Here is a 24,789-nt window from a genome sequence, read left to right as displayed (position 1 = left end):
TCTTCTTTAATCACCTCAGAAGGGGAAGAGAATGTGCTAAACTAAAACTACCCTACAAGCTTCCTCCTGGATGTGACACAGGCTACTTCTACTCACATTTCATTGACCAAATGGATCACGTGATCATGCTTTATTCTGTAAGGGGCAGAGAAATGAAGTCTACCACATGTCTGGAAAGAGAGGGAAACAGGTGGCAAATGTCAGTAATACCCATCACACACATTGTGCCACTTGTTTGTTTAAAAGCTTCCAAAAGTTCCCCTTTGCCTTCGCAACTGATTTCACATTTCTTGGAATAGAATAGTGTGGTCTCAGGTCAACTTTTTTGTTTTATCTCTTGTGTCATCCCAAGCTTTTTATGATTTCTCTGGTTCACTGTACACACTTCCTTACCTCACACCCTTGTACTTACTATTCCCTCTGCTCGAAGGGACCTCCTCCTTGGTCTGTGTTTTAGACCAAGGTCTGTGTTTTTTTTTTTTTTTTTTTTTTGAGACGGAGTCTCGCTCTGCCGCCCAGGCTGGAGTGCAGTGGCCGGATCTCAGCTCACTGCAAGCTCCGCCTCCCGGGTTCACGCCATTCTCCTGCCTCAGCCTCCGGAGTAGCTGGGACTACAGGCGCCCGCCACCTCGCCCGGCTAGTTTTTTGTATTTTTTAGTAGAGACGGGGTTTCACCGTGTCAGCCAGGATGGTCTCGATCTCCTGACCTCGTGATCCGCCCGTCTCGGCCTCCCAAAGTGCTGGGATTACAGGCTTGAGCCACCGCGCCCGGCCAAGGTCTGTGTTTTATACCACCTACCTGTGCTTTAAGACCTAGGTCAAGGATTAAAGAGCGTGGTTCCTGTGAACACCTTTGTCCAGAACTTTATTATATAGCACAGAAATAGTGTGTGGTGATTTATTGTTCTGCATTACAAAACTTTTGAGGGCAGGTACAGAGATTATTTGTTAAGAGTATTAGTCTGTTCTCACATTGCTGTGAAGAATTACCTGAGACTGGGTAATTTATAAAGAAAAGAGGCTTAATTGACTCACAATTCTGCATGGCTGGGGAGGCCTCAGGAAACTTACAATCATGGTGGAAGGCACCTCTTCACAGGGCAGCAGGAGAGAGAATGAGTGCCGAGCGAAGAGGGAAGCCCCTTTTAAAACCATCAGATCTCATGAGAACTCATTCAGTATCATGAGAACAGCATGGGGGAAACCACCCCCATGATTCAATTACCTCCCGCTGGGTCCCTCCCATGACACATGGGGATTATGAGATTACAATTCAAGATGAGATTTAGGTGGGGACACAAAGTCAAACCATATCATTAGGGAATTTAAAAAGTACATTTCTTGAGGTATAATCTATGTTCAATAAATCGCATCCACTTAAAGCATGGAATTGAGGAAGTTTTGCTGATGCATTCACCCTGTGAAACCACCACCGCCCATCAAGCTGTAGTATTTTTCTGTCACTCCCAGAAGTTTCTTTCTGCCTCTTTGCTATCCATCCCTCTTTACACACCTCATCCTCAGACCAGTACTGATCTGCTTTCTGTCACTGTAGACTTCATTTTAGGTGGCATTTTCTAGAATTTTGTGTTGATGGAATTACACCATGTGTACTGTCTTGTATCTGGCTTCTCTGACTCTATATAGCAATATTCAGATTCATCCATGTTGTGTGGATTAGGAGTTTGTTCTTTTCTATTGCTGAGTAGTATCCCATTGTATGGAGATTACACTTGGAAAAAAAATCCATTTACCTATTTTTGGGCATTTGTATTGTTTCTAGTATAGGGCTACTACAAATCAAGCTACTATGAATATTTTTCTACAAGCCTTTGTGTAGGTATGCATTTTCACTTATCTCAAGTAAATATTTAGGAATGAAAGGTCTGGGTCATATGGTAGATGTACATTTAATTATAAAAGAAATGGTTTTCCAAAGTGGTTATATTCTACCTTCTCAGTGCAAGGTACAATACAATGCATAGGAGTTCCAGTTGCTCCATATATTTATTTTGCTGTTAATTTTTAAATTTTAGCCATCCTAATGTTTATACAGAGGTATCCCAGAGTGGTTTGTATTTCTCCAATAACTAATGATGTTGAACATCTTTTAATGTACTTATCGAACATTCATACAGCTTCTTTTGTGAAGTGCCTATTCAAATCTTTTTTCCACTTAAAATTTGCCTTTTTATCTTCTTATTGTTGAATTGTAAGAGTTATTTGTATATTGTGGATACAAGATCAATATTAAATACAAGCATTGTGAGTATTTTCTCCCATTCTGAGAATTGTGTTTTCATTTTCTTGTGATTTTTTAAGAAGCAAAAGTTTTTATTTTGATGGAATATAATTTATAATTTTTTTCTTTTGTGATTTGTGCTTTTCTTGTTACCTGAGAACTCTATACCTATGCCAAAGTTGCAGAATTTTCTCCTATGTTTTCTTCTTTGGTAGTATTGTTACTTTTACCTCAATGATCTCTTTCAAGTTAATTTCTGGGTATGGTAGGAAATAAGGATTCATTAAATTATTTTTTCCATGTGAATATCCAGTTGTTGTAACACCAGTTGTTGAAAAGACATTTTCCCCCACTAAATTGCCATGGCACCTTTGTAAAAAATCAACCGATCATCATGTGTGAGTCTTTTTATTCCATTTATCTACATATCTATTTGTTTATCATCATTCTTACAACTGTAGTTTTTTAGCAAGACTAGTGTAAGTCCTTCAACTTTGTTGCTTTTTATAAAAATTGCTTAGTCTATTCTTGGTCATTTGCATTTACATATATGTGGATTTTATTTGTTAGTATTATGTTAAGGAGAGTCGTGTTTATATTCACAAGATATATTGATCTGTAGTTTTCCTATAATATCTTTGTCAGTTTTGGTATCTAAATAATGCTAGCCTCCTAAAATAAGTTGGCCAGCATTCTCTTTTTTTCTATATTCAGAAAGAGTATATTAAAAAACTGGTATTATTTCTTCATTAAATGTTTGATAGAATTCACTAGTAAAACCAATTATCCCCTGAAGTTTTCTTTGGGGAAGGTTTTTACTTACAAAATTCATTAATTATAAATTTAATTGCTATAGGCCATTTAAATTTTCTATTGTTTCTTGTGTCAGTTTTGATAATTGATGTCTTTCCCAAAATTATTTATTTCCTCTACATTGTTAAATTTATTGGCATATAATTATAAGAAGATTCTCCAATTATCTTTTTAATCCCCTTTGTCATTTGATACCGTCATATTATTATTTTTAACATTCCCAAGTTTTCAGGCTTATCAATTGTATACAGAACCAAACTACCAATGTTGGGTTTCATTGATTTTTCTCTACTGTTTGGATGCCTTCTCCTTTGTTAATTTCCTCTTTAATATTTATTATTTCTTTCATTTTGCTTCAGGTTTATTTTGTTCTTTTCCTAGTTTTCTAAGAAAGAAGCTTAGGTAATTGATTTTTGATTTTTTTCTTTTCTAATAGAAACTTTTATACCTAGAAGATCCTTTTCTGCACTGGGTTAGTTGCATCCTGTAAATTTTGATATATTGTGTTTCTATTATCATACATCTCAAAATATTTTCTGATTTCTTCCTTGACTCATGGGTTATTTGGAAGTGTGCTGTTTAATATCCAAATATTTGGGACTTTCCTAGATAGTTTACCATTGAATTCTAGTGTAATTCTCTGTAAAATTTCAGTCTTTTGCAATGTGTTGAAACTTGTTTTACAATCCAGGATATAATCTATCTTGGTGGACATGCCATGTCCACTTGAAAAGAATATATACTATGATCGCTTGGTATAGTGAGCTAGTATGTAGTAAATTAAGTAAAGATGGTTGATAGTGTTATTCAGATCTTCTATGTCTTAACTGATACTGTTCTTTGTTCTATCAATAACCAAGAGAAGATTATTAGTTCCCAACTATATTTTAGGATTTGTCTATTTTTTACTTCAATTTTGCAGTTTTTCCTTCATCTAATTTGAAGTTCTGTTGTTAAGCACATATATTACTATTTATAGCTTCCTGCAATATTAATTTTAAATCATTATCAAGGGTCACTGCCTATCCTGAAGTCTATTTTATGTGCTGTTAATATATCCATTATAGGTTTCCTATGCTGACTGTGTGGTATATCTTTTTCCAGTCTTTTATTCTCAGAATGAATGTATGCTAACTGTGATTCTACCTAGAATTGTCCTTCTGTATATCTCCTTCTAACTAACTGAAAAATTTATCCCTTGTGATTTTTCTTTCCTGACGTTTAAAAGGTACTTTATAAGGTACTGTCATAGTTTGTTCCTTTTTCCTTTTTCATTTCCCCAGATCTTCCTTCCTTCCTAAATCAAGTCTTGCCTGCTTCCTGGGGTCTGCCTGGTGTTCCCTGGTTTTCAATTTTTTATTTATTTTTATTTTTTAGACAGGGTTTCACTCTGTCACCTAGGTTGGCTGCAGGGGTGCGATCTCCACTCACAGCAACCTCCGCCTCCTGGGCTCAAGTGATTCTCCCACCTCAGCCTCCCACGCAGCTGAGACTACAGGCATGTGCAACCCAGCTGGCTATTTTTTTTTTTTTTTTTGTATTTTTTGTAGAGATGTGGTTTCACCATGTTGCCCAGGCTGGTCTCAAACTCCTGACCTCAAGCAATCCATCCGCCTTGGCATCCCAAAGTTCTGGGATTGCAAGTGTGAGCTACCATGCCCAGCCAGGTTTTTATGTTTATGGCTTTTTCCCAATATATTGTGAGCTCTTTTTTTTTTTTTTCCCTGCATGGCAGATTAGAAAGGAAGGAAAGAAACATTTATTGAGCTGCTCCTACATGCCAGGCATTGTAGTAGGCACCAAGTCCTACTCATTTAAGTCTGTTAGGTATTAATTTTACACACTGAGAAATCAAGTGCTCACAGGGGCTGTAAACTTGCTAAGGATTACATGGCAAAGTGTAATTTTTAGTTGCATTATTAATTAATTACTTATATGATTGGAGTCATCAAGATCTGAACACAAATCTTAACTTCAAAGCTGTACTTTTATTCACTAACCATGAGTGCACAGATAGCAATGGAGGGAGGCAGATGGTTTCCATGGAGGGGAAGTGGCAGCAGAGGTGAGAAGTCATCAAAGGCAAATGCTAGCCTCACATTGTAGTTGGGAGTGGGCCTTGCCCAGTGGAATTGTTGAGTGTTATTGTTGGAGTTCACCCCCAAGGCAATTCTGGGAGGTCTGAAAGGTCCAGAGAATTCAGATAGAGTCTCAGCCCTACTTAGGGGGAAAATCATACAGCAAGACATGTGGGGGATTAGTGGTTTTGGCAAGAGACTTGACAATAGTCTGAATCAAGATGTCATTCTTCACTTGGAGGCAAAGGGCTCCTCTGATCTGGAAACTCAGTTGTATATTTTTGGAACATGTATCACCTTCGTGTGGTTCCGAGAAGTGACATTATTATGGTTGCTGTCAAATTTTCTGTTGATATTGGGAGGAGACCTCAGGGGAAAATGATAATAAAAGCCTATATTGCCAGATGGTGGGTGAACTGAGATCAGGTCCAATTGCACTAGCAAACTCAACTCCAATGTCAACTGAGAACTCTGCAGCAATCTCAAACAGTTCAGCTGAATCTGGAGGGAAGGAAAGGTGGGGGTGGGCTTGGCCATAGTCCAGCACATTCTGATCAAGTTGGAACTCCGAGTCATCTCAAGAATTTACTTGAGTAATTGTCCAGTTTTCCTTGTTGCTTCTCAGAGAACATGAAGCTCCATCCACATTCCAGTGGTCCATGGACCACACAGACTCATGACCCACTTTGAAAACCTTGGGATGTGGGATGAGAGTGACTGTTTTTGCTAAAGAACTCAAACCAACCTAAATTCTTTGAAGGTCTGAAGGTAGGGTCAACTCCAAAAAGTGGGATTTTAGAAAGAGCAAAACCAAGTAACCAGCTTGAATGTTGGGAAATGGTTAGGATGACTCTGAACAGAAAAAAATGTAGCCCTCCAAAGGAGGTGTCCAGGTGGATGGAGGTGAATAGGACATGCCATTCTTTTTCTGGGAACACTTTCATGACCTCTGAGATCCTCTGCTTATTTCTCTACAAAACCTGAATATTTGAGAATTCTATTTTAGAAAGAGAAATGTATATAGAAACAGGTGTTCAAGTAATCACAAAAATTATTTTGGAAAGAGAGTATTCAGATGGCTCAGTGTCAAAAGGCCAAAAAGGAAAGTATGTGCAGTCATTAAGTTAGTAGTAAATTATTTTACTGAACCAATAAAAAATTATCATTAAACATAAATCAAAGATTTAATGTTACTTTGGAAGAAGAGAAAACGTTTTTATGCTTCTGTTACCTTTCTGTGACTGGAAACATCCAATGCTCAGTGTTCTGTTTATCCGGTCCCCCAATCTTGTACATTTCTCCTCCCCCATTTGATGAGAACCCCAGCAGGGTGTATTTGTTTTCAATATTGGGTTGCTGAGAAAATAAATTCTCTGTGGTAGAGATAATGATTTGGAAGATCTCAGATCTTGTTCCCAAACCTGTCATTTGGAAAGCATTGGGCAGAGACTCATAAGGAGTCCCAGGGGAATTGGACTCCAGGGATTTTCATAAGGGAGTGAAGGGGGGAAACAAAAAGCTCATGGAGTCAGAGGAGGATAACAAAATGGCATTTGCTGAATATACATGCTGGAAATTACTGCTGCTGGGAAAGAGGCTGTGGATCTTACTTGGGTTGGTGAGCAAGGTGGATGTCAAAGGCCCAGGGTGCTTCTGTTCCATTTCCCTCTTGGAAGAGAGGAGGAGGAGGAAGTGAGCTGCTTCTTATGGTGGTGGAGCCTTAGACCCAGCTGCGAAGGATGGGGCCGTGCCTTCTGTCCAACTGGGCTGCAGAGGTCAGTTTGCTCAAGTCAATTGACTGTAAGACTTTACATCAGGAATGAGGCAGCTGTCAGGAGTAAGCTGATCGTTTATCCTTTAATGGAACCATCTGTCCTTCTCTTTTTGCATTTTCCTCTTTTGAAACAGGTTTTCATGCTGACTCAGTGTGTCCGTTTTCTCTGTATTTAGTTTTGCCCTTCACTTTGGCCTGCCTCAGCCATCTGATGCCCAATTCTACATCAGGGTATCTCTTGATGCATCTTTTTTTCTGCGTCTCTCTCTTTCTCACTTCTCTCGGTTTCCTAATTTCAGCTCTCCTAGAGGAGCAATCCACATTCTGTCTGTACTATCCTCGTCCCAGAGTCAGTTCTCTGTCACTCAGTCAAGCTCTGGGTTGGGCTGCTTTGGGTCAGTGGCTTACCTCGAGCCTTTCCGTGTGGCTGGGGAGACAAAATCAGATGATAGGAAACCTGGTCATGCCTCCACATAGCCGAGCTGAAGGTGGGGCTCTGACACAACTGTAGAGAATGCTCCCTCCTTGAGAATAACAATTAGCAAAATCATGCCCTTTAAAAGGCACAGGACCTCTGCAGAAGTTTCCTATAGAGGCAGTCTTCTAAAACTGTTGTCTGCAATGTTAGTGCTATAACACTTTGGCTTGTTGCAGTTATGATATGGCTTGGCTGTGTCTCCACCCAAACCTCATTTTGAATTGTAGCTCCCATAATTCCCAAGTCTCCTGAGAGGGACCCAGTGGGAGATAATTGAATCAATGGGGTGATTTCCCCCATACTCTTCTTGCAGCGGTGAGTAAGTCTCATGAGATCTGGTGATTTTATAAGGGATTTCCCCTTTCTCTGGCTCTCATTTTGTCTTGCCTGCCACCATGTAAGATATGACTTTGCTCCTCATTCACCTTCCATCATGATTGTAAGTCCTCCCCAGCCATGTGGAACTGTGAGTCAGTTAACCCCTTTCCTTTACAAATTACCCAGTCTTGGATGTGTATTTATTAGCAGAGTGAGAACAGAGTAAATACAAGTTACTTTTTTTTTGTGATGGTGATAGACTCGAACAGAAACCCACTGCTTCATCTATTGCCACACGATGACACCTATTCATTCGTGAGAAGATAGATGAATGGGATGCTCTGCTGCGTGTTGGGGTATTTTTGTTTGGTGCAGTCAAAAGCTTGGTTGAAACAAAATATTTTGTGCTCTTAAGACAGATGGTTGCAACAAAGAAAACCCTCTTAGATGGTTGTGGATAACACGTGGCTGCACTTTGTGAACTGCAAAGCACCAGGCACACTGCTGTTTACAGTGTCAGGTCAACAGCAAGATGGGGGCTCTGCTCAGCTGTGGCCTAGCAGTTGCATCTTAGGCAGGAGAACAGTCATAAAACTCTCTGCAACTCCTCTGTGGCTTGTTAGGTCCTCTAAGGCCTGCTTCTGGTGAAACAGTGAAAAGGGCAGTTTTTAACCTTTAGCAGTTCATTCAAGACAGAGATCTTCAAACTAAAGTACATGGACCCTTGGGAGATAAAACGATTCTCAGGAGTTACGCAAGCTACTTGGAACATTCACTAAAGGATTCCATTTCCAGATTCTCAATTGTCATGTATATACTTTTGTAGAATTGCTCTCTCCGAAAATGGGTGTTTCGTCAAAGTTTTCACTTCCTCTTTCACAGTTGCCCTGCTTTTCAAAAGAAAGGCAACCCCTCGACCACCATTTTCCCCAAATATTACTACCCTGCTTTGTCCCAGGGTGTAAGAACTGTCTGGGGGCTGAATGAGGGGCAGCGCATTTGCTGGTGTCAAGAACAGGAACCTACCAGCTCCACACCTCCTGGTCAGGGTGCTTTCATCATAATGGAGGGAGGACTTGTCAGCCTGGAAATCATTCAAATTAATTCTAGATGATAAATTAGTATCTTGCTCTTGGTATATATGTTAGTTCATTCAGGCTGCTACAACGAAATACCTAAGACTGGGTGATTTATGAACAACAGGTTTATTGCTCACAGTGCTGGAGGCTGGCAAGTGCAGTGCCAAGGCACCAGCAGATTCAGTGTCTGGTGCAGGCTACTTTCTGCTTTACAGGTGGTGCCTTCTTGCTGCATCCTCACATGGTGGAAGGAAGGGGCAAACAAGCTCTCTCAGGTGTCTTCTGTAAGGGCACTCACCTCATTCTGGAGGGCTCAATCCTCATGACCTAACAGCGTCCCAGATGTCTCACCTCTTAATACTAACACATTGGGAGTTAAGTTGCAACATACAAATTGGGGGTGTGGGACACAAACATTCAGACCATGGCAGTTTACTACTCAAGAGAAGTTAAAAGAATTGAGTGACATTTGTGTAGCACATTTTTTTCATTCACAACTTCTTGTTTATGTTGAATAAATTTTATTAGAACTTAGTTTTGGAAACTAAAATGGAAATAGGATTGTTGCTGAACCTCTCTCATTTCAGTAGAAAGAATCACTGATCTTGAGCTAAATAAGCTAATAAGAAATAAAAAGGGCCAATTCATTCACTAGCAACTACATTTCCCACAAAATTTTACTTTTGGTATTTGATCATTGTTTATCAAGATTAAAATTTGTGGTTTTGATGAATTATATACTACTAACAATTATAATGAAAGCCAATTTTGGAAAAAATGTTAAGAATTAGAGACTTATAAGTATTTTGTTGCAGAGAAACATAAGAGGGTGATCAATATATTATTTTCAAGTATGGAAATACATTGCATTAGGATACATGTGGGGGAATGGAATGGAAATACAAATTTAAAAAATAGCAATGTAAAATTCCTGTTAAAGAGCTTGTGTGCATATATTTTAAGCTGATGGTGGTAAAAATCAGACTTCTGTGACATTTTGATTTATTGGATGCATCTAAAATAATGCTGTAGTAGTTTTATTTTAAAGGTCATCGTTTATTATACTCCAGAAATTATATTCTTTGTAGCTATTAAAAGTGAAGATGAAAGTTTTAAGACTTTTTTTTTTGGGTGGACGCGGTGGCTCAAGCCTGTAATCCCAGCACTTTGGGAGGCCGAGATGGGCGGATCACGAGGTCAGGAGATCGAGACCATCCTGGCTAACATGGTGAAACCCCGTCTCTACTAAAAAACACATACACAAAAAAAACCTGGGCGAGGTGGCGGGAGCCTGTAGTCTCAGCTACTCGGGAGGCTGAGGCAGGAGAATGGCATAAACCTGGGAGGTGGAGCTTGCAGTGAGCTGAGATCCGGCCACTGCACTCCAGCCTGGGCGACAGAACGAGACTCCGTCTCAAAAAAAAAACCAAAAAAAAAGACTTTTTTTTTTTTAAGAAAAAGTAGGGCTGATATGGTTTGGCTCTGTGTCCCCACCCAAATCTCACCTTAAATTGTAATAATCCCCATGTGTCAAGGGAGGGACCAGGTGGAGATAATTGAATCATGGGCGTGGTTTCCCCTATGCCGTTTCTGACAGTGAGTGAGTTCTCAGGAGATTTGACGGTGATATAAGTGGCTTCCCCCTTTGCTCAGTACTCATTCTGTCCCCTGCTGCCCTGTGAAGAGGTGCCTTCTGCTATATTTGTAAGTTTCCTGAGGCCTCCCCAGCCATGCGGGAATGCGAATCAATTAATCTCTGCTTTTCTTTATAAATTACCCAGTCTCAGGTATTTCTTCATAGCAGCATGAGAATGGACTAATACAAAAGTGTATAGTTTAAAATTTTTTATTGTAAGATAATTCTTATAACAAGAGAATTCTTAATAAGAGAGCAGAGAAGTCCAAAGGTAGCTAAGCCAGAGTGTCACTAGGGAGAAGTGATACATACTGGAGTCAACAAATCTGGTTCTGCCACTTACTAGCCTTGTGACTTTGCACAATTACTTAAACTGATTCACTTTTTTTTTTTCCTGCACAATGAAAATAATAATTTCTGTACTAAGTCATGGTGAGAATTAAGTGACTTGATATCCTACATGTGATCAAAGTGTCGGTTTCTCTCCCCTTTTCCCAAGACCAGTTATCCTTCTCTCATTCTTCCTTCCTCCATGCCCTCACTTATAGTCAAAGTTAGCCTCCTTTCTTATCCCCTATTCAATATACTTGATTTACATTCAAAAGGTCCCAAAGTCTCTTCTATATGCTCATTTACCCAACCAATATATATTGAGAACTTAATACATTCCAGGCACTATGATGGCACTGGGGATACATCTGTGAATAAAAAAAGACAAAATCACTATTATAGAGTTTATATGGTAACCAAGGGCATGTGATGAGAATGCATTGAGTACTCCCAGTGTCCTTTCCTTGTTTTTGCTAGTGAGATACCAGTTATGTTTCTGCAAATTGGCCCATCCATCCATCGGTCTGTCTATCTGTCTGTCTGTCCATCCATCCATCCATCCCTCTATCCATCCAATTAAAATATACTGAGAAACTCCCAGGTGTTAGGACCACAAACAGGCCTTCCTCCTCTGGAACGTGACCACAACAACACTCTATTTTAATAAAATTCTCCTCTGTACAACATGTAGAGGAGATCACATGTAGGATATCAAGTCACTTAATTCTCACCATGACTTAGTAAGGAAATTATTATTTTCATAATAATTTATCACAATACATGTGAATTTTATTTGTATCATATATTTTGGGATTAAAATGTAAATATCTATGGTTTTTCTTTTATTTTTGACTGTGTTTCCTATTTGTTAAAAAATACCAAATGCAATTTGAGTAATTCAAACAATTTGTATTTTCCTTCCAAAACAAGAATTTGTTTTATTGAGTTGTGCTTTAGACAAGCTTGTCCAATCTGCCTTATTTTATTGTTGTTCTCTTTTGTTTTGTTTTAGGCTTTTAGCAGCCTGAAACCATGGTTTTTAGTTTCTGTCTCTAGTGATAAGCAGAAAAGAGAGATGAGGAAGGGGCTTTACTGCCCCAACCAGAAACAGAAACTAGGAACCTATGACTGAATTCTTTCTCTTGGGCACCTCTGAGTTGATAACTAAAACATTTAAAATTATGGATTTAGGGATAGGAAAAGATCTGGGTATTCAATTTGAATTGGTTTCTGCTTGATATCGAAATTTTATTGTAGAATGTTGTTCTACCACTTACTTGGGAAACAAGTCTTCCATACATACAGCATTGAATTAATTTACTCAGATTTTACCTAGAAATTTAAAAATAGTTGGTAATGGCCAGGTGCGGTGGCTCACACCTGTAATCTCAGCACTTTGGGAGACTGAGGCGGGCAGATCACCTGAGGTCAGGAGTTCAAGACCAGCCTGGCCAACATGGTTTAACCCCGTCTCTACAAAAAAAAAAAAAAAAAAAAGAAAAAAAAATTAGCTGGGTGTGGTGGCACACCAGCTACTCGGGAGGCTGAGGCAGGAGAATCATGAACCTGGGAGGCAGAGGTGGCAGTGAGCTGAGAATGCGCCATTGCACTCCAGCCTGGGCAATAAGAGCAAATCCCCGTCTCAGGAAAAAAAAAAAAGTTGGTAACATTGAACACTCCTGGTTTCCTTCTTTCTACCTAATTCTCATAGAGACAGGTCTTTTAAAGAAACCAAAGTTTTTTAAATGATACGTTTCAATTATTTGAGCCAAATATATCTTTTATTAAAGTGAAGAGTTCTTTGAGTCAAGTTTAAAAATAGTTTTCTATTTTATATTGATAAAATTAAATTTTATGTCAATAAAAATATAATTCACAAGATAAAATTCACCATTTTAACTTTTCTGAAGTTTATAATTCAGTGGTTTTTAGTATATTCAAAATGTTGTACAGCCATAACCACTGCAATTACATCATCCCAAAAAGAAACTCTGTACCTCCCAATTCTTTCCTCTCCCAAACCCTGACAACTATCAATCAATTTTCTATGTGTGTGGATTTCCTGCTCTGGACTTTTTATACACATGGAATCATAAAATATGTGGCTTCCTTCACTTGGCATAATGTTTTCGAGATTCATTCATGCTGTAGCACATATCAGTACTTCATTCCTTTTTATGGCTGAATAATACTCCATTGTATGGATGTACCACATTTTTCTTATTCATCACCCATTGATGGACATGTGGGTTGTGTTCACCTTCTGGCTATTATGAATAATGCTTCCATGAATATTCATATACGAGTTTATATGTGAACATGTGTTTTCAATTATTTTGGGCATATACCCAGGAGTAAAATTGCTAGATCATATAGTAACTCTATGTTTAACTTTTTGAGGAACTGCCAAAATATTTTTCACAGCAGTTGTATCATTTTACATAAAAATACGTTTATATGTATTTGCTGTATGTGTACAAATATACAAAAATGTATATTTGTATACTAGAAGTTTCTTTTTCTAGTTTCATAAAGTAAAAGAAACATTTGAGTGAATTTTAACTTGGATGTTCAAGGGAAAGAATTAAACAGAAGAAAATTCCACATAGCAAAATGAAACAATTATTTATACACATATAAAATATATTTTAAATATTTTATTTAAAATATTTAAATATTTAAAAATATATATACATAATTTTTCCATTTATCAAAAATATATTTATGATGTAGAAAGGGTTTAAAGATTTTTTATTTCTGAAGATAAAAACTGATATTTATTCTGTTTCACCGTCACTAAGGAAAGATTGTTATATCTAAAATTTATTGAAGTTACCCTTTAGAAAATAATTCCATAACTATAAAAAATGAAAGTAATTATTTTCAACATTATAATGCATGCTGTGTTTTAAGTGATATATTTATATCTAACAGGAACAGACTTTGACCCAGAACACAGAACCTCACTTGTCAACAAGAACCTTCTGGAAGAGAAGACTGGCAGAATATTTTTTAAGCACTAAGACTTGCCTGTGATGTCGTCTCTGCACGTAGTACTAATGAGGTGCTCCTTCAGATTGACCAAGTCATTGGCCACAGGTCCCTGGTGAGTATCCTCAGTGTGATTGCCTACTTTGATTTAGTAGTTTCTACTCAATGTTTGTTCTATGGATATAAACCATCTGAATGCTTAATATGTCAAAAAATCAAATCATTCCAGAAAGCTAACGGTATGTCTGCCATTTCATGACTCATTTTTATTATTGAATACCAACCCTCTTAATTTTCCCTGAATTGCACCCACATAATCATCAAATGGGAAGTTGCACAAGGAAAGGTCCCAGATTCTTGCTCTCTTACTCACCAGGTTTGAATAGCAAAATACGTATATGCCCAAAGTTTCAGGGTCCCTGTAACTAGTAGAGTTAGGACAGACCACTTCACAAGTACAGATTAATAACACCCCCAGCCCCCCACAGATGTCCACATCTTAATCTCTGGAATCTGTGAATATGTTATGTTACATGGCAAGACGGCAAGGGGTAATTAAAGCTGCAGATAGAATTATGGTTGCTGATCAGCTGACATTGAGATGGAGGAGTTGACCTGAGCCTGACTATCTGGATGGGCCCAATATAATGACAAGGATCCTTGGAAGTGAAGGGGAGAAGCAGGAGAACAGTCGGAGAAGGAGCTTTGACCACAAAAGCAGAGGCCAGCGGGATGCAGCAAGAGAGACGCCACTGGCCACTGCTGGCTTTGAAGGTTGAAGGGGACCAGGAGCCAAGGAATGTGGTCAGCCTCTAGAATCTGGACAAGGCAAGGAATCGGATTCTCCCCGGGGACCTTCAGAAGGAATACAGCTTTGCCAACACCTTGGTTCTTGGCAGTGAGACCCATTTCAGACTTCTGACTTCCAGAACTGTAAGATAATATATATGCATTGTTTTAAGCGTCTGAGTGTGTGGTAACATGTGACAGCAGCAATAGGAAAACAGGAAACCGACATGAGATTGTTCGACGAGACTCAAAAACACATTGGGAGTTAACACAGGGAAATGTTAAATAGTGAAAAAACACAAAAGGTTCTGAGGATGATGAACAAGAAATTATGGGGAGTGAAAGAAGCGAAGGTGGTGGGAAGGAATATGATCCAGCCTTAACTATTTGGAGTGGATGTAGAAGAAATGGAAAGGAATCTTAATTGTGCATTTTTTTTAAAGAAAAAAAAAAAGGAATGATTTTATTTTTTAATATCTGCAGTGGCAGAAAGAACAAGTCCAGTGCAGGATAAAGGGACTATGAAGGAGCTTCGGACCTGACCCGAGCTGGCCCCCTTGGCGCCATTCTGTCTGCACTCTTTGGAGCATATTGTCCAACTTTTCTAAGTCTGTTTGCTCTTCTATAAAAGGTTTAAGAAACATGCTGTGCCTACAATCCTTAATGAGATTATATAGAGAGAAGCTACAATTGCTATAAAATGCAACATATCCTAATTAAAAATGTCCAGTGACAATAACTCATTTAAGAAGCAAGAGTTGTGAATACACATTCAACCTGATTTAAAGCAGTTGATTCCCAGTGTTTAACATCTCCTTTATATTTTTCTCTTTTTTTACTTGGTTACTACAATGAAAAGCCAACCTGGCTTGTACTGGAATTATCATGAAAACAGCTGGGGAGAGAGGGAATTTTGTGTGGGAGCCATTAAGTGTGGGCTGGACCTAGTTACTCATCTCCTAGTCAGGGTCTCATCTAGATCCAGAGCTCTGTAAACATCTGAAGTGTTTGTCAGCATCTCAGCACAAGAGGAAGAAGTAGAGGGTGGAGAACAAAGGCTCACTTAGGACATGAGGTTTTAGAGAGGAGGAGGCTCTACAGAGAATGAAAGAACAAGGATGGCGGATAAATCACGGCCCAGGACTGAGCCCCAGTTCTCCTACTATCCTTTGGAATGGTGTGATCCCCACAAGCTCTTTTAAGCATTAAATGAGATGATGGATCCAGAAGCTGTTTGACAAATATAAGGCCTAGAAAATGTATGCAAATGTTTAATGGGTGTTTTGTTTTGTTTTGAGACAGAGGCTCACTCTGTTGCCCAGGCTGGAGTGCAGTGGCACGATCTCGGCTCACTGCAATCTCTGCCTCCCAGGTTCAAGCGATTCTCCTACCTCAGCCTCTGGAGTAGCTGGCATTACAGGCGTGCGCCACCATGCCCAGATACTTTTTGTACTTTAGTAGAGATGGGGTTTCGCCATGTTGGCCAGGCTGATCTCGAACTCCTGAACTCAGGTGATCCGCCCACCTTAGCCTCCCAAAGTTCTGGGATTACAGGCATGAGCCACCGCGCTTGGCCTTTTAGTGGTCTTTTAAAATTGCATATTTCCTCTGTTAAAATTTGTTTGTAATAATGAAGTTACCCCAATCGGATTTCTGCCTCACTTATAAAGCCCTGGACTACATAACTTTTCCCTAAATCTTCCATATTATTTCCCTTTTTCTCCAAACCATCATCCCAGTCCAGTTAGGTTTCCTTCCACATTCTCTCCTTCTAGTTGCTTCCACTAAATGGCATTTGGGATACACTGTCTCAGCAGTGTGTGTCTCCGAACTAAGCTGCCTCCTTCCCTCTCTCCTGCAGTTTTCATTCTGAGAATCATCTTCTTTCACTCGTGTATCCCTCCAGATCTCACCTTCAGAGTGTCCTCACGGTCCCCAGCACAATGAGGACCACACAAGGGGTTCAACACATACTTCCTGGCTGATTAAAAAGAGGAAAGGCAATGATGGCAGCCAGAGAGAGGAAAGCGAGGATCTTGTCACTGATGATAAGTCGGCTAGTAGGAGCAGCCTGTTAGAAATAAAAAGTAGCTTTCTGGAATTAATTCCTTTCCTCTTTTTCTTTTTAATTTGTTTCACATGAAAAGAAACTTTAAATTAATCTGCATTTTTGTTTTTCTGTAGGTCACTTATACTCATTCTCTTTTCTGTACAATACGTATATGGGGTAAGTACATTCACTAGCTCTAGTTGCATTGTGAAAATTCACTTTATCAAATGCATAATTTTTCTTGTACTTTCAAAGAAATCACCCTCTGGGACTCAGTTTTCTTACCTGTAAAATTGAGAATAAGACTAAATAAGCACTAAGATTTATTTTATATTGTATAGTCAAGACTGCTTACTGAATTGCCTAGGTATTGGGGATTTCTTTATTTTAATATGAACATAACCCTTTTTTTTAAGTTTTTTTTTTTTTTTTGGAGACAGGCAGGAGGCAGCTGGGTCATTTCAAGATTAAATCAAGAAGTATAAGAATAATTTGAACATTTTAGCTCAGAAGAAAAATAAGTCCAGAACATTCTGTAATAAGCTATCTTTCTTCTGCCTCCTCACTGAAGAATCTCAGTCATTAAACTCACCCTCAGATGTGTCTGGGAAATCTCATTGTGGTCTGCCTGCAACTCAGGTTGATCTTAAGACACCTGACTTGGTTTAAATCACTCTAGTGAACACATCCTTATCTGTTCGTACTCTCCACCTTGGATCCACCCAATGAAACTTCAGTGAGTCAAGTTATTGTAGGTCTTTTCAAAGCAAATAAAAATGCAAAATTACCTTCTGTTCTCCTTTTCCCACAAGTTGGGAGCAGAAAACACTTGGGTTAAAGAATGAGGAGCCAGTGGTTCTTGACTCTGCCAATGATTCATTTCTTAACTTATATAAGACTCAGTTATCTCCTGTATTGAGTAGGGATGATAAGACTTGCCCAACTTTGTTGACATGCATTTGAGAGCATCACCTGAAATAATGAGTGGAAACAATACTGTGATATATACATGTGTACTTTTTATATTTCTCTTATCTGATTTTTAAAAGTTTGTGTTATATTCTTTTTTATGTTATAAAAGTCTGCAGAGTCCTAGATTTTGCCTTTTTAAAATATTGCACATGACTAAATATAATTTCTGAACCAAAGATTTTTCTATCCCAGGCCTTCTACCAGCTTGTGGTGTGCAGATATTCTAGAGATTTCACACAGGGAGGGGCCATACTATCGTTGGGTTTTAAAGGTAGCGATATAAATTGTTATGCAATGTCTGTGGGAAGCAATTTGGTATTACCCATCTGGATTTCGAATGCACGTACCTATTGACACAGAATGTGTCTTTTTGGAATTTGTCATACTTGTTTATTCTGATTCATGCATACAGATAAATATGCCCAAGAATACTAATTTTAGGATAGTGTTCAGTATAGACAGAAGGGAGCGGCCTAAATTTCCTTCAACAACAACTGGTTAAATAAGGTATGGTACGTGGTCTGACGGATAGGCATATGTAATACTTCGGAATGATTTTGAAGACTTTCAATTATGTGAAAACAGCAAAATGTAGAGCAATCCACCATTTGGATAAAAGTAAAACAAATCAGAAATCACCAAAAGTGTTTTTATACATCTGTGCATGTGTGCCCATGTGCTCATCTGCCTCTGTATGTGTTTGTGTGTGTGAATGAGGTCATTGTATGAATATGCTTATTAATGCCCAGACACCCATTTGAAAAAATTATCCTATATAGGAGGAAACTTGGGGCCATCGTTGAAAGAGGACATTTCTTTTCCTGTTATACTCTTTTGCACCATTTGAATTTTTAAAATTATGTGCCTATATTATTTGTTTTTCAAAAAAGAAGATGGAATTACAAGTATAAGACATTAATCACTTCTTTGTTTGAACTTTTTTTTTTTGTTTCACTCTGTCGCCCAAGCTGGAGTGGAGTGGCACGATCTCAGCTCACTGCCACCTCCGCCTCCCAGTTCAAGCAATTCTCCCTTCTCAGCCTCCCGAGTAGCTGGGATTCCAGGCATGTGCCATCACACCTCACTAATTTTTTTTGTTATTTTTAGTAGAGACGGGGTTTCACCATGTTGGCCAGGCTGGTCTCGAACTCCTGGCTTCAAGTGATCTGCCAGCCTTGCCCTCCCAAAGTGCGGGGATTACAGGCATGAGCCACTGCAGCCAGCCTTTGAACTTTTCTATGTGACAAATATATGTTTAACAATATCTGAGATAAGGCAGATAGTGACTTTTCCTTTTTTCTCTTTGAAGAAGAGTAACATTAGTTTCCGAGAGTATGAATGTATTCCCAGTGAATGTGGTTCATACTTTGAATGTTTAATTGTCTGAAATATTGTGTTTATCTTTTAAAATGAATTTATACAATCTATTTTTGAGGTATAGGCCTCTGTAAATTCACCCTCCTCTTTGAAACCTTTATTGGGGAATGCTTAGGTAGAAGAACTTTGCAGAGGCTAAAATCACCTCTTGCTTTTTCCTTTTACTGATCCAAATCAAAGCTTGATATGTGACTATTCCTGTTTTATTTTCTTTTTTAGAATCTGCTAATTTTAAACTGATTCTTTCCTGAAACATAGTTTTGCTGAAACATCTTAGTGATGTTTGGCAAAAATAAGCAAAGAAATAATAATAACAAACTTGCCCTTATTATCAAGCCACCTAATCAACTGACCTTATTTTTTTCCTCTAGTTGTTTTGATATTTCAGTGAACACATAGTAATGAAGCCCAACCTTAAATGAACCCAAGTATTCAGTCTAGTTACTTTAAGTGCTTTCATGCTGTCCTGACCTGGGCCTGAGCATTTAATTTTTTTTTTAACCTTATCAGGGTGTTGAACTTAATATTTCTGCATTTATAGATAACAATGTTACTCAAAACTCAAGAGGCATATATTTCTGAAACTTCAAATACAGTTTTAAACTTAAATTATCTAATCGCGTGGCTCTTGTCAAGCTTCAAATTCTTGTATGCTTGTAATGATCCATGAGAATATTGTTTACAAAGATGTCTTTTTAAAATTAATGCTTAAAGATATTTTCTTTTGGATTGTGTCTGAGCATATTTTTCTCCAAAAAATAAGCCTAAATTGTGTGATTGAAAAGAAAAATAATATATGCTGATTAGACTCTTTTCCCTCCCATACACATATACCTGTTCATATATATGTATACATAGGTATATATTCACATATACACATATATATTCATATGCATTCACACATACATATGTATGTATGTCTTCCATGGGAACTATAAATATTAGTTTTATTGTTTTATGTTTACCCATCATACACTGGTCTAAAGGCTTGAGTTTACAGCCTTAAATTTAAAAAGGTTGATCAATCATAAAATTGTACGGGCGATGTATAAATGTTGCAGTGATGGCTAGGTTAGATCATGAGCCAGGCAAAACTTATCTCTGATGCTTTCTTGATATTCTTCTCCATGCCCTTGGGTCCCAGCATCTAGAGGTGCTTTGTCCACTACACAGGGGCCTAAACCACCAATCCCTCCCCACTGGCAGGCCCAGCCTGGGAATGTGTGCTCAGTGCTCATGTTTGTTGCAGGGGACATTATGGTGATTGCTGTTAATAGATCTGCTTATGGAAATAGTACTCTGGGACTATGCTTTTGTACGGAAGTGGATGATGACTCTGGATATAGGTGATTAGGATTCATGAGAACAAGGAGCTGATTCTTCCCAAAGGGCGTGTGTGTGTGTCTGTGTGTGTGTGTGTGTGTTGCTCTAAAGAGAGTGTTAGAAAGTTTGCTAAAAGTGGGGAAAAGGTCCAAATTATTCAAGTTCAGGAGTATCTGTTTGAGAACACAATAGAGAAACCATCTTGGAGTCTCAGCAAATTGTAGGAAGAACAATTTTAATTTTAAGCCCAAGGATGTGACAGGAGAATTGTCCTACGAAGGACAGTTTGATGAGGGAGGAGACACACCGCAGCTGATCTTGAAGATAAAGCAAAATGGGCCCTGAAAAAACAGCCAAGCTTTTCATTTAAACTAGACTCCATTGTCTTTGTATGGATTGCCTAACCACATAGTTTACACTCTAAGACTGTTTGCAACTTAGCAAATTAAGTCTTACCGAAAGGGAGAAATTGCAGAAGATTCCAGTTAAAGTCAAATGACTTTAGAAGGACACTTATTTTCCTTCAGCGTCCTCAGTTTTGGAAGCTTCTTGCTCATATAATCAACCCTTCTTATTATTAAGCTACTGGGTAAGTTCTTCATCTTTTTATATGTCATGATTAGTTTTTTCTTCTCATGGAGTCAAAGGTAAACCAAGAGTGCTTGTTATAATGTATGTGTTATGTATCCAATTAAACAACGAGTACTGGTATACTAAATAAGATGCTTCACTTTCCAGAGTGGAAAGAAATACGTTGGTCCTTGTGGAGGAAGAGATTGCTCTGTTTGCCACTGTGTTCCTGAAAAGGGGTCTCGGGTAAGTGATGTAAAAACCGACATGGGCAGCGTTCCTGAATTTTGAAATCTTGTGAATATTTAATGTTAAGTAGTCCTAGATTCTTGGCCAGTTTTCGTCCTTGATAATGTTTATGTATTTCACAGCCAATATTTTTCATATTCTAATAGCAATCTCAATTATATTAGACAGTCTGGGTTTTGAAGACAGTCTTAGGAAGCTGCGATTCACCCATTATTTCATATGAATTGCCCTATGGAGGAAGGGTCCTGGTGTGAAATGATACCTACTGGGTCACCATCCTGAAATATGGCATTTTAAAGGCTCTGAGAAGTACTGAAGTTGGTTGAAAAAAAATCCAAGTTTGTTTGGTCTTTCCAGACAGTTGACTATAGGACTCTTTCTTGGATTGTCCCTATTGAAACAAGTGGCACAGTGTTCTAATGAAGCGATAGCTATATTTTTTGTATGCTTATTATGTGCCAGGCACTGTTCTATGAGTTCAAAATGCTTCTGCTCATTGACTTCTCATAAGAATCTTCTTAGGATACCACATTGCAGGGCAACAGACCGAAGCCCAGGAAAGTTAGTGTCTTGCTCAAGTCCACCCAGAACGGCGACGTTGATGACCATGCTAGATTCTGTGTGCTGCAAAGCCAAGAACCTCTTTGGTTACTGTCAGGTCTCTTGAACATTTATTAACATCTCCCCCATGTTCTGACAGCAGCCCATGAATTCATTTGTGATAAAGTATTAGATCAAACAATTCTTTAATTACAATGACTCCCACAATCTCACAAGAAAGGAGTGTGTTATAGAAGTTTGGGACAATTTTTGAGTCAGATCAACGATTTTCAAATGTGTCCTCATCCATTCTCGCTGCTGTAACAGAATACCACAGACTGGGTGGCTTACAAGAAATTGATTTCTCACAGTCCAGGAGGAACCCCTAGAGCAAGGTGCCAGCAGATCCAGCGTCTTGCTGAAGGCCTGCTTCCTGGTGTGCAGATGGTGCCTTCTCATTGTATCCTCATATGGTGGAGAGAAAGAGCCCTCTGGGGTCCCATTTATAAGGGCATTCATCCAATTCATGATGATGCCACTCTGATTAATTACCTCCCAGAGACCCCATCTCCTCCTACTATCACCTTGAGGGTTAGAATTTCAACATATGAATTTTGGGGGCCACAAACATTCAGTCTGTAACAGTGTTCAAGCAAGTCAATCGTAGGGGGCTGCGCATGACATTCAAAAAGCACAGTAGAGTAGGGAGGAGTCTACAAGGACACAACACTACCTTCCTGAGAGAAGGGACCACATATTTCTCTCATGATATTGCTTCAACTTTACACAGCAGGTGTGCAGTGGGTTCCTTTGTTGGCCTATTTTACTGGGAGCAGCAACCTTATTGAGCATAAGTTATGACAAATCCCCTGATGCTTAAACTGTTTTGTTCCTTCTTCAGTACATCAAAAATTTTGTTCATCAGAATTTATCTTGAGCTTTTTCTTTCTTTCTTTCTTTTTTTTTTGAGATGGAGTCTCGCTCTGTCACCCAGGCTGGAGTGCAGTGGCGTGATACCAGCTCACTGCAAGCTCCGCCTCCCGGGTTCATGCCATTCTCCTGCCTCAGCCTCCCGAGTAGCTGGGACTACAGGCGCCCGCCCCACGCCCGGTTCATTTTTTGTATTTTTAGTAGAGACGGGGTTTCACCGTGTTAGCCAGGATGGTCTCCATCTCCTGACCTCACGATCTGCCCGCCTCGGCCTCCCAAAGTGCTGGGATTACAGGCATGAGCCACCGTGCCCAGCCAGAGCTTTTTCTTTTCTATTCTTTTTCTTTTTTAGATAGGGTCTCACTCTGTCACCCAGGCTGGAGTGCAGTGGCATGATCTTAGCTCACTGTAGCCTCAAACTCTTGTGAGCCTCCCACCTCTACCTCCCAAGTGGCTGGGCCTACAGGCACATGCCACTACACTAGGCTAATTATTTTTTTGATTATTATTATTATTATTATTATTTTGTAGAGGTGGAGTCTTGCTACATTTCCCAGGCTGGTCTCAAACTCTTAGCCTCAAGTGATCCTCCCTCCTTGGCTTCCCAAAGTCCTGGGATTACAGGCATGATCCACTGTGTCCAGCCAGTCTTGAGCCACTTTCATAATATAATTTTATTTATTTTATTTTATTTTTATTATTATTATACTTTAAGTTCTAGGGTACATGTGCATAACGTGCAGGTTTGTTACATATGTATACTTGTGCCATGTTGGTGTGCTGCACCCATCAACTCATCAGCACCCATCAACTCGTCATTTACATCAGGTATAACTCCCAGTGCAATTCCTCCCCCCTCCCCCCTCCCCATGATAGGCTCCGGTGTGTGATGTTCCCCTTCCCAAGTCCAAGTGATCTCATTGTTCAGTTCCCACCTATGAGTGAGAACATGCAGTGTTTGGTTTTCTGTTCTTGCGATAGTTTGCCGAGAATGATGGTTTCCAGCTGCATCCATGTCCCTACAAAGGACACAAACTCATCCTTTTTGATGGCTGCATAGTATTCCAATGTGTATATGTGCCACATTTTCTTAATCCAGTCTGTCACTGATGGACATTTGGGTTGATTCTAAGTCTTTGCTATTGTGAATAGTGCCGCAATAAACATACGTGTGCATGTGTCTTTATAGCAGCATGACTTATAATCCTTTGGGTATATATACCCAGTAATGGGATGGCTGGGTCATATGGTACTTCTAGTTCTAGATCCTTGAGGAATTGCCATACTGTTTTCCATAATGGTTGAACTAGTTTACAATCCCACCAACAGTGTAAAAGTGTTCCTATTTCTCCACATCCTCTCCAGCACCTGTTGTTTCCTGACTTTTTAATGATTGCCATTCTAACTGGTGTGAGATGGTATCTCATTGTGGTTTTGATTTGCATTTCTCTGATGGCCAGTGATGATGATGAGCATTTTTTCATGTGTCTGTTGGCTGTATGAATGTCTTCTTTTGAGAAATGTCTGTTCATATCCGTTGCCCACTTTTTGATGGGGTTGTTTGTTTTTTCCTTGTAAATTTGTTTGAGTTCTTTGTAGGTTCTGGATATTAGCCCTTTGTCCGATGAGTAGATTGCAAAATTTTTCTCCCATTCTGTAGGTTGCCATAATATAATTTTAAAAGTGAAGCTTCAAGAAAACAAAGTCTGTAGCTTTTTTGTGTAAATGTGAACATTATATAGAAAAAAAGTCTGACTTTTTTGTGAGGTTATTAATATAAATACATCAGGATTGTACAAATGCAAAAAGAAAAAAAACTCAGTGCCTCTAAATTTTATGACTTTGAGCTTCAGGACCAAGATACATAGATTTGATCAGCCCTGTGGCAAGAAAGGGATGAGCAGACCACAAAACAAAGAGGACCAGTTGCTTTGATAAAGGCACTTCCGTAGGCCCCCAGTGTGAAGGAGGCTGAGAGTTGCTTTAGCAGAAAGGGAGATGCTACTCGTTTTCAGCCAGTAAAGGCCAGAGTGCCGTTCAGCATCTTACAATAAACAGGACAGTCCCCACACCAAAGAATTTTCCAACCCAAATGCCAATTGTGCCGAGACTGAGAAGCCCGGTTCTAACCTCACCTCTGCTCTGTGACGCAAGTATTCTTATTTCTACTCTTTAGAGCAAGGAAACTAAATTCCCAACAGTTCTAAATAACCTGCTAGGATGTGCAAGAGCCAGGAATCACACCCAGGT

At 39.1% G+C, this 24,789-nt stretch overlaps 1 protein-coding gene across 1 annotated transcript in view; it reads left to right on the top strand.

Annotated features, from left to right (window-relative positions):
• Window positions 1-24,789, top strand: part of COL4A4 (collagen type IV alpha 4 chain) — a 162,149-nt gene that overhangs the window by 3,986 nt on the left and 133,374 nt on the right. The window contains exons 2-4 of the mRNA XM_025404398.1: window positions 13,683-13,854; window positions 16,713-16,755; window positions 20,989-21,066. Of these exons, the coding sequence (XP_025260183.1) occupies window positions 13,784-13,854; window positions 16,713-16,755; window positions 20,989-21,066 (192 nt within the window). The 5' untranslated portion in view covers window positions 13,683-13,783. The remainder of the gene's footprint in view (window positions 1-13,682; window positions 13,855-16,712; window positions 16,756-20,988; window positions 21,067-24,789) is intronic.

The sequence above is a fragment of the Theropithecus gelada genome, chromosome 12 (genome assembly GCF_003255815.1).
Source record: "Theropithecus gelada isolate Dixy chromosome 12, Tgel_1.0, whole genome shotgun sequence".
In the NCBI taxonomy this organism is placed as follows: Eukaryota; Metazoa; Chordata; class Mammalia; order Primates; family Cercopithecidae; genus Theropithecus; species Theropithecus gelada.
Note: the sequence above shows the minus strand (reverse complement) of the source record. Positions and strands in the feature narration are given on the sequence as shown.